At 40.5% G+C, this 10,923-nt stretch overlaps 1 protein-coding gene across 1 annotated transcript; it reads left to right on the plus strand.

Annotated features, from left to right (window-relative positions):
• The first annotated feature begins 7,972 nt into the window (after positions 1 to 7,972).
• Positions 7,973 to 10,047, plus strand: LOC149130599 (uncharacterized). The gene has a single exon (XM_089344551.1). The coding sequence runs from the start codon at positions 7,973 to 7,975 to the stop codon at positions 8,891 to 8,893; it is 921 nt and encodes a 306-aa protein (XP_089200677.1). The 3' UTR covers positions 8,894 to 10,047.
• The last annotated feature ends 876 nt before the right edge of the window (positions 10,048 to 10,923 follow it).

The raw sequence follows: 10,923 nt of genomic DNA on the forward strand, positions 1-10,923 counted from the left end.
TGGCCGACCACTCCACCTCAAACCTCACCGCAATTTTATATATATATATATATTTACGGCCTCAAACATCTCAATACCTTGCGCTTTAGTTTTGCCCCCTATTATTTATCTTGTTTCTCTCCATGAAATTCAATTGAATTCAGTTGTTGTCTTAAATTCATGCTTATTCATTTTCTAAGCTTCCTAAATTCATGCTACGTTATATTCTAATCACCCAGAATTCATTGCTCTTTTAAAAAATTACGATTTATGCATTGTTGTCTCTCAAATATTTAAAATCTACAATTAAGAGCCCTATCTACTCGCTGGCGGTACCTACCCACCACTACCCATTTTCCTTTATTCAAAAATTCTTATCGCTCCTTAAAACTATGGCTTTTAAGTGTTGATTTCTCAGCCCAAGAATTACAGCGTGATGTGCTGCTTGACTGGTCCCCCCTCTCTCTCTCTCTCTCTCTCTCTCTCTTTATATATATATATGATGATGATGATGATGATCTTTTCTCCCGCCATGCCTCTGTCTACCCCTCCATCCTCTCTCTCCCCTTCGTAGTTTTTCCTTAAGGTCTTCAGGTTCTGGCTATATATAAATGAGAAACCCATTCTAAATTATCTCGCTGACGTACTACGACGAAATACCCAAGATGCAGATAAGATAGAGATTTTTTATTTATTTACGGCCTCAAACATCTCAATACCTTGCGCTTTAGTTTTGCCCCCTATTATTTATCTTGTTTCTCTCCATGAAATTCAATTGAATTCAGTTGTTGTCTTAAATTCATGCTTATTCATTTTCTAAGCTTCCTAAATTCATGCTACGTTATATTCAAATCACCCAGAATTCATTGCTCTTTTAAAAAATTACGATTTATGCATTGTTGTCTCTCAAATATTTAAAATCTACAATTAAGAGCCCTATCTACTCGCTGGCGGTAACCCGCCCTCCCACCCCCTCCACCGGAAGTTCATTCGTCTGTCATCCCTCTGTCATCCCTCTGTCATCCCACCCCCTCCACCGGAAGTTCATTCCTCTGTCATCCCACCCCCTCCACCGGAAGTTCATTCCTCTGTCATCCCACCCCCTCCACCGGAAGTTCATTCCTCTGTCATCCCACCCCCTCCACCGGAAGTTCATTCCTCTGTCATCCCACCCCCTCCACCGGAAGTTCATTCCTCTGCCATCCCACCCCCTCCACCGGAAGTTCATTTCTCTGTCATCCCGCCCCCTCCACCGGAAGTTCATTCCTCTGTCATCCCACCCCCTCCACCGGAAGTTCATTCCTCTGTCATCCCACCCCCTCCACCGGAAGTTCATTCCTCTGTCATCCCGCCCCCTCCACCGGAAGTTCATCCCTCTGTCATCCTGTCAACCTCGGCTGTCTCCCGGAACCCATCTAGTGGCCTTGGCCATCCTCTCCCCTACCTTTGGGTAGCGCATTAAGGTTGAGAAATGTTTGCAGGTTGTAGGTACTGTTTTGCTTATGAATTCTTCCAATTGCAAGTTTTCTTTTCAGGTACACGACACTGCTTTTCCCCTTCCCAGGCTACAGGCCCACACCCCCAACACCCATACTGTTAGGATTGGCACTCTCAACGTCGGCACGCTGAAAGGTAGATCTGGTGAAATTGTTGAGATGCTTGAACGGAGATGCGTAGATATGTGCTGCATCCAGGAAGTAAGATGGAGAGGAGGTTCTGCAAGGTTCCTCACAGGCAAAGAACACAGGTACAAGATTTTCTGGGCAGGGAACACTGACGGGGTCGGGGGCGTAGGAATACTTCTAGCGGAGAAATGGGTGGATAAGGTAATCGAGGTCGTTAGAGTAAGTGACAGAGTACTTAAGATCAGACTAGTGCTTCATCATAGATTAGCTACTGTCATCTCAGCCTATGCACCTCAACCTGGGCTACCAGATGGTCTGAAAGACCAATTCTATGACACCCTCTTGCAAACTACCTCGTCGACGAGTGACAGGGACCTTCTCTTTGTGGCTGGAGACTTCAACGGTCATGTCGGACGTCGTGCTGGGGGCTTCCATGGCATACATGGAGGCTATGGCTTCGGTTCCCGCAACGAGGAGGGAACCAGACTGCTGGAGTTCTGTGATGCAACCAATCTTATGGTCTGCAATACCAACTTCAGGAAACCTGCCAGTCACCTAGTCACCTACCGCTCCGGCAGACACTCTAGCCAAATCGACTACATCCTCGCCAGAAATAGGGAAAGAGGGCGGCTTATAAATGCCAAAACCTACCCTGGCGAAGAATGTACCCCACAACATAGATTAGTAGTTAGCGACTTTGGGATCAAGGCAAAATGGGTGCCCAGAATTAGACAGGCTTGGAGAAGAAGGGTGTGGAAGCTTAAAGACCCTGCAAACGGACAGAGACTTAGAGACAAGTTACTTGAAGCATTTAACGAAATAGAAGGGGATATAGCATCATACAACGTGGAAGACAATTGGAGATTTCTGCGGGACAACCTGTTGAAAGCCACCGACCAGATTTGTGGGTGGTGTAAGGTCCCCTCCCAACCCAGAGTAACGTGGTGGTGGAACAAGGAGGTAGACAGGGCTATTAGACAAAAGAAACAAGCTTGGAAGGACTGGAAGAACGGTGGTAGCAGGGAATTGTACCAATGTGCCAGAAGGGAGGCTAGGCGACAGGTTTATTTAGCCAGAGGGGAAGCAGATAAGGAAAGATTTGCCAATGTTCTGCGCCGTGAGGACCAAAGACTCGAGGTATTTCGTGTTGCAAGACAGTGTAGGAGAGAGAATAGTGATGTTGTAGGAGAGAAATGTGTTCGCATGGATGATGGTACGCTTGCATTAAATGAGGATGCAAAGAAAGAGGTCTGGAGATGCCACTACGATAGATTGCTTAATAAAGAGAATGAATGGGAGAAAGAGAGCCTGCCTTATGTCGACCCAATAGAGGGACCAGCTATCCGAGTTGATAGTACCAGGGTAGATAAAGCAATTAAGAGTATGAAGACCGGGAAAGCCCCCGGCCCATCAGGAATCACTGCAGAGATGCTCAAAATATCTGGCAGTGTTGGCTATAGCCTAGTCACCCGTATTACGAACCAGGTGATACACGAAGGAGTCATACCCTATGACTGGTGTAGCAGCATCATAGTCAACTGCTACAAAGGTAAAGGGGACGCTTTAGATACAAATAATTACAGAGGCATCAAGCTGTTAGATCAGGTTATGAAAGTTACAGAGAGGGTCATAGCCCAACTAATTAGGGAGCGAATCAATTTAGATGAGATGCAGTTTGGGTTCGTGCCAGGTAAAAGCACTACTGATGCCTTATTTCTAGTGAGACAGTTGCAAGAGAAATACCTAGCCAAGGATAAACCTCTGTACCTGGCTTTCGTTGACATGGAGAAAGCCTTTGACAGGGTCCCCCGATCCCTTATCTGGTGGTCAATGAGGAAACTTGGGATAGAAGAATGGCTAGTGAGAGCTGTGCGAGCCATGTACAGAGATGCGGCCAGTAAGGTGAGGGTTGGAAATGAGTACAGCAATGAATTCCGGGTAGAGGTAGGGGTCCACCAAGGTTCCGTCCTCAGCCCCCTATTATTTACCATAGTCCTCCAGGCAATCACAGAGGAGTTCAAGACAGGTTGCCCCTGGGAGCTCCTCTATGCTGATGACCTTGCCCTAATTGCGGAGTCACTATCAGAACTAGAGGAGAAGTTTCAGGTGTGGAAGCAAGGTCTAGAATTGAAGGGCCTTAGAGTCAACCTAGCTAAAACCAAAATCCTAATAAGTAGGAAGGTAGATAAAACACAAACCCCTTCAGGTAGATGGCCCTGCTCAGTATGTAGAAAAGGAGTAGGTAGTAACTCTATAAGATGTACCCGGTGCAAGCTATGGACACATAAGAGGTGCAGCAACATCAAAGGCAGGTTAACTAGCAAGTTAGTTTTTGTTTGTGGCAGATGTTCAGGTGCAATAAAGACTGCAAACAAACAGGAAACAACTTCTATCTCATTCCAGGGTGAAAAACTAGAGGTAGTCGATAGCTTCCGCTATCTGGGCGACCAAGTTAGTAGTGGGGGTGGGTGCGCTGAAAGTGTAGCTGCTAGAATAAGAATAGCCTGGGCAAAGTTTAGAGAGCTCTTACCCCTGCTGGCGACAAAGGGACTCTCACTCAGAGTAAAAGGCAGACTGTATGACGCATGCGTACGAACAACCATGCTACATGGCAGTGAAACATGGGCTGTAACTGCTGAGGACATACGTAAGCTCGCAAGGAATGAAGCCAGTATGCTCCGTTGGATGTGTAATGTCAATGTGAATACCCGTCAGAGTGTAAGTATCTTGAGAGAAAAGCTGAACATTAGAAGCATCAGTTGTGGCGTGCAAGAGAGACGATTGCGCTGGTATGGACATGTGGTGAGAATGGAGGAGGATAGCTGCGTGAAAAAGTGCCACACCCTAACAGTTGAGGGAACCCGTGGAAGAGGTAGGCCCAGGAAGACCTGGGCTGAGGTGGTGAGGCAAGACCTTCGTACATTGGGCCTCACCGAGGCGATGACTACGGACCGAGACCTTTGGAAATGGGCTGTGCGTGAGAAGACCCGGCAAGCCAAGTAAGATCGTTGCCAGTGCCCCTGGACTGGTTCTTGTGCGGGTGGCACATGAGATGCACCATTTTGAGCGTGGCCGTTGCCAGTACCGCCTGACTGGCTCCTGTAGGATTTTCGAGCGAGATCGTTGCCAGTGCCCCTGGACTGGCTTGTGCGGGTGGCACATAAAAGACACCATTTCGAGCGTGGCCGTTTTCGTGCGGGTGACACGTAAAAGCACCCACTACACTCTCTGAGTGGTTGGCGTTAGGAAGGGCATCCAGCTGTAGAAACTCTGCCAAATCAGACTGGAGCCTGGTGTTGCCATCCGGTTTCACCAGTCCTCAGTCAAATCGTCCAACCCATGCTAGCATGGAAAGCGGACGTTAAACGATGATGATGATGATATATATATATTCTTTTATTTGTTTCGGTCGTTTGACTAAGGCCATGCTGGAGCACCGCCTTTAGTTGAACAAATCGACCCCAGGACTTATTCTTTGTAAGCCTAGTACTTATTCTATCGGTCTTTTTTGCCGAACCGCTAAGTTACCGGAACTTAGCGGTTGTCAAGCGATGCTGGGGGGGGGGGGGCAAACACAGTCACACAAACATACGTCATATATATATATATATATATATATATATATATATATACGACGGGCTTCTTTCAGTTTCCGTCTACTAAATCCACTCACAAGGCTTTGGTCGACCCGAGGCTATAGTAGAAGACACCTGCCCAAGGTGCCACGCAGTGAGTCTGAACCCGGAACCATATGGTTCGTAAGCAAGCTACTTACCACACAGCCACTCCTGCGCCTACAGTACAATTATTTCATTTTTTTGATATTTTTTGTTAAAGTGTATAAACAATTTTTGTTTCAGAAATAAATACATGTTTGCATTTAGAGTGTGTAATTTTTCTTTCTTTTTTTTTTCTTCTTCGCTTATGAATATATTTTGTTTGCTTTTAAAGTGTATTAACATATTTTGTTTTCTGTACATATGAAATCATTTTCTTAACCTGGAATTGAAACCACAGCTTGAATTTTTCTGGTTGTAAACAATGGCCTTGCTATCTATTCAAACCTTGGTTATTTGCTTGCATATTGCATAGTCTTAATGAATGAAAGACTCATTCCGCTAGTGTCGTTCGCTTCCAGTTCTTCGTGTAACCATGTTGGGGTTGTTTGTTGCTCAACAGACTGGGCGACTTGTAAGCTCGCTTAGAACGTGTGACAGTTGGTATCAGGAATGTCGCCTGACAATAGAAACCTCTGATCCATGCATCATCGATATATATAGAAGTTAAAATCATTATCGTTTGTCGACCTCAGGTTTAAAAGATTGAGTACTAATTCTGCTCTCAGAATTAGGTGTGAAACCAGGATGATTAAGAGGATTATAATCAGTATTATTACTTGGAAATAAGTTTACATGAAATATCAAGAACTAGTTCAGGAAAAGTTTGTTTAACACAGACAGACAGCCAATTGCATAAAACTACAGATTGACAGGTACGAACAAGAGTTAGCTCCCCTATGTTTTATATAAACGCATGCGCATTAATTGTACTTCCGTAATTACCTTCACATTAAAAAAATATTGTTTCCGCTCGAACCTTAGACACACGCACACTTAAAGTACGTTTAATAAATGTTATACACACACTTTATAACAACTCTTTACCTTACAAAACATATCCGTGAGTATTAAACAATGGAAATATTTAATCTTTGAATTCTGTAGACTCTGTGTTTCCCCACATCTTTTATGGATGAGAGATGCCTGCTATTTCTAGCTGTAGAAGCTCCCTTCTACCCTCTCCATCGTTGCCCCGTTTGTTGTTTTAGTTTTGAGAAATATTTTGAAATGCGCCTCAACCACTGAAATGTTCAAAAACCTAAACTTTATTATTGTAATTTGTCGAATGTTTGTTTCTTGATATAACTACCAATGTCTACCTACCAACCACACCGGCAATTTGTTTCCTCATAATTTTCGTCATTTCAGAGTGTATAGATTACGATCATATCAGAATTTAACCCCAAGATTCCGAGTTCGATTCCAAGCAGTGACCTGAATAATAATAATAATAAAAACAACATCGAAAATACCTTAGGAATGAGAACCCAGGTTCGAGTTTTTCCCAAAAACACCTGATGAAGGCTGGAGTGTATAGCAGCCGAAACGTTGTGTTAACAACAAACAAGATGAGGACAAATATCCGTCAAATGTAAATAATGTACATAATTCCTCATCTCTTGAATATAGAACTGTATTATCAGAATTTAAAATTTTAAAAAAATATAGCTGAGCTACACATACTTAGCATGCATCATATCTACAAACATTGTGATGTGTGTCAGTATATGTGCATGCTCGTTTTCTTTTCAATTCACATTCCAATATAGTTGTAATCTACACACTCTGAAACGTATTTGTAGAAAATTTCATGAAAAAGTAGCCATTTTTCTGAAAGTTATAAGGAAACTCAGCCGACAAGCGTGAATTTTCCGAAACCCCTTGGGAAAACATTATCACCACAAATTCCGATACAGTCAGAAGCTATACTACTGAAGTATATTTGTAGAAAACTTCATTAAAAAATGTCCATTTTTCTGGAAGTTCTGAAAAAACAAATTAAGTTAGAAGCACACTTATGTAGGTACGCGAACTTTGTTTCCTCATAGGGTTTAATGATGTACATTACAATTCTGTTGGAAAATGAAATTACTTTTGAGCACTATTTCACCATTTTTTTTCTGGAATTAACTAATAAAATGAAAATTTATATGTTTAGTTAATGCTTCTTTTTTCCCCAATTCAGTTGTTTTTTTTCTTCATTAATTTTTGTCTGATCTGTGACAAAAAAAAAATTGCAGGAACTGTAAAAACAACAGTTTTCTTCATAGCTTTCTTTGTGGTCACATGAACTACTAGAAATAACAACACATTTCCCTTAAATTTCACCTTCATTTATGAATATTGATGACTGCATTGGATGATGATGTCCAAGATATACAATGCTAGAGAGACAGGCTGAATGGAATATCTTTAATCGTATTTCTGCTCAGTTAGAGATGCCTCAGGGCTAAACAACAATGTCAAATTATAAGTTCAGTTGTTCAGGTAAATGTTTATTTCTGTGCAAATGTAAATTTCCCACTTTTGAATCTGTATTTTCTAAGTAGCCTCCATATTTTACACTGATGTATCTTTATTATTTCAGAATATCATATGACAGTGGGATAACTGAAGATACATCCTCAATATTTATCATATTTTAAGACTGCAAGAAAAGGATGTACAAAGCAAATTCTTTGTAAAGAGTGAACTATAAGAAGGAAAGCAAGGACATTATATATAAATTGTGATTTGAGAAGAAAAATAATGGAAAAGAGTGAGCAGGTTGAAGAAGTGATTTCGCATGAAGACATGATAAAAGAGATGAGAAAGCCATCATATGACTGTGATGTCTGTAAAAGGACCTTCTCTCGAAAAAGTAACCTAACTGTACACAAACATACTCATACAGGAGAGACTCCATATCACTGTGATATTTGTGGTAAATCGTTCTGTCGCAGTAGTCACTTGATTAGACACATACGTATTCATACAGGGGAAAAACCATATCATTGTGATAGTTGTGGTAAATCATTCTCTGACAGTAGTGACTTAAATAAACACAAACATATTCATACAGGAGAGAAACCATATCGCTGTGATGTCTGTAAAAGGTCCTTCTCTCAAAAAAGTAACCTAACTGTACACAAACATACTCATACAGGAGAGACTTCATATCACTGTGATATTTGTGGTAAATCGTTCTGTCGCAGTAGTCATTTGATGAGACACATACGTGTTCATACAGGGGAAAAACCATATTGTTGTGATATTTGTGGTAAATCATTCTCTGAAAGTAGTCACTTAACTGCACATAGACGTATTCACACAGGAGAGAAACCATATCGCTGTGATATCTGTGGAAAATCATTCACTCAAAATAGTGACTTAACGGTACACAAACGTGTTCATACAGGAGAGACTCCTTTTCAATGTGATGTTTGTGGTAAATCATTCTCTCGAAATGGTGACTTACAGGTACACAGACGTATTCATACAGGAGAGAAGCCATACCATTGTGATATATGTGGTAAATCATTCTCCAAAAGTAATCAATTAATTAGACACATACGTACTCATACAGGAGAGAAACCATATCACTGTGATATCTGTGATAAATCATTTTCTGACAGTAGTGACTTAACTAAACACAAACGTATTCATAAGGGAGACAAAAAAAAAGGGTAGTTTGTATGGTTTCTTTTGTCAACTCTTTTTTTTATATTGCTGTAATGGAAATTATGAGTCTGAAAACAATGTATTTCCAAACGTTTGTTTATTGCTTTCTTTTTAAAATTTTCTCCCAGCCCCTTCTCCTACTTCCATTCCCTTTGCCATAATGGATGTATCTCTATATGGAAACTCCCTCCTGCCAGCCCTACACATGGTTCTTTGTTGAATATCACTTCTACATTTTACTGTATATTTATTGTTAATTAATTTTGAAATGCATCACTCATTAAATATGTTAATAATAACATTTTTTATAGCTTTTTCATTAACAATAATATGGTAAAGTTGTCAAATATGTACATAATATAACCTCCAGTACAAAACAAAGAGGCCAGAAAGGTAAAACATGCTGAAGCCCTTTTCATTCTTCTGTAGAAGCCATGCCAAAGCTGACAACAGAACGAAAGACAGTCATTAAGTGATGACAAAAAAGGAGAATTCAAGGACCGAGAGGTTGGTCAATGTTCTGTTATGTGAGGACCGAAGGCTTGAGGTTTCCTGGTTTGTGAGGCAGTGTACCTGAGAAGATTGTGATTTGGGAGAGACCTGGGTGCAGAAGACTGATGACATGCTTGCACTTACTGCTTCCAAAAAAAGAAACAAGGAAGTGCTATTATGAAAGGCCACTGAATGTGGAGAAGGAATAGTAGAAAGAATCTCCCTGATATGAACTGACAGGATCCAGTTATACTTGTTGACAGCACTATTTTAGATAAAGCAATGACTATAAAACCTGGGAGAATCACTTCTGCATCAGGGATTACTTCTGAAATACTTAAAATGTTTGGAGTAGGATATGCCATCATCACTATATACTTAATCAGTTTGTACAGGAAGGTATCAGGCTCAAAGTTTGGTGTAAAGCAGTTAACAGTGAGTACTGTGATGAATTTAGTATGTAGGTTTGAGTTATTCAGATTTTGGTTATCACCAATCACTCACTATTTATCATAGTCCTTCTCATACCCTTCCCTGAATGTCCATCACTCTGGGGACAAATAAAATAATTAATTTTATTATCATTACAATTATTTCATTTTGCTATTTTTTTTTTCTTAAAGTGTATAAACAATTTTTGTTTCAGAAATAAATACATGTTTGCATTTAAAGTGTATAATTTTTCTTTCTATTCGTTTTTTTTTATTTTCTTTTTGCTAAATATAATTATAAACTACGGTTTAAACAATAAATTACCTGCCCCTGGATACCTTCTAACGAAGACAGTACCCACACAAGTAATTCCCAGGAGTGCCTCCGGATTTAAACATCCCCTGGTTGCTTGGATACTTCAGACTACCCCTGAAAAATTGAAGCAATCTTATCATTTACCTATATATATATATATATACACACGCATAATATGTCACCTATTACCATCAGGCACTTGCTACTAGTGGCTTCTTGCAAAAAATAGCATTCACATCCAACACTAGGCTTAAGAACTGTCTATTCTTGAATCGATCCACCCTCATTCATACCGATAAATGGTCCAGCTATAGAAATTTACAGCAACTTGTCTATATTCACTTAACGGTAAACCATTTACAGAACTTCGTTGACCCTGAAACCGGCGCTTGCACAAACCACATTGAGGCCTATTGGTCCCGACGGTTGAAGTATGTCACTGGATCATCGGGTTGGCGAATCTATGTATGGATTTGTGGCGAAGAAAAATTTCCAGAATTTCTATACATTTCTCGGATCTATTTTAAAACGGGGGCACCAGTTTTCATTTATGTTTTATGTAGTGTTTTTGGTACTGAAAGACTTTCAAACTTCGTATACTTATCTATTTTGTGTTATAGAACAGAAAAAAAATTTTTGTATTTGAATTTATTTCATGTAAAAAATTGTCTTATTTCGATAATTTCTACTAATCACTGACGTCTATTCAGTTGAAAACAGTTAGCGCTGTAACGGTGTATATCGTATTAATCCCCTAACTCTAGAATCCGAACTCTAAAATTGTTACACACATAGATACG

Source organism: Octopus bimaculoides, chromosome 28 (assembly GCF_046866305.1).
Source record: "Octopus bimaculoides isolate indiv1 chromosome 28, ASM4686630v1, whole genome shotgun sequence".
Taxonomy (NCBI): domain Eukaryota; kingdom Metazoa; phylum Mollusca; class Cephalopoda; order Octopoda; family Octopodidae; genus Octopus; species Octopus bimaculoides.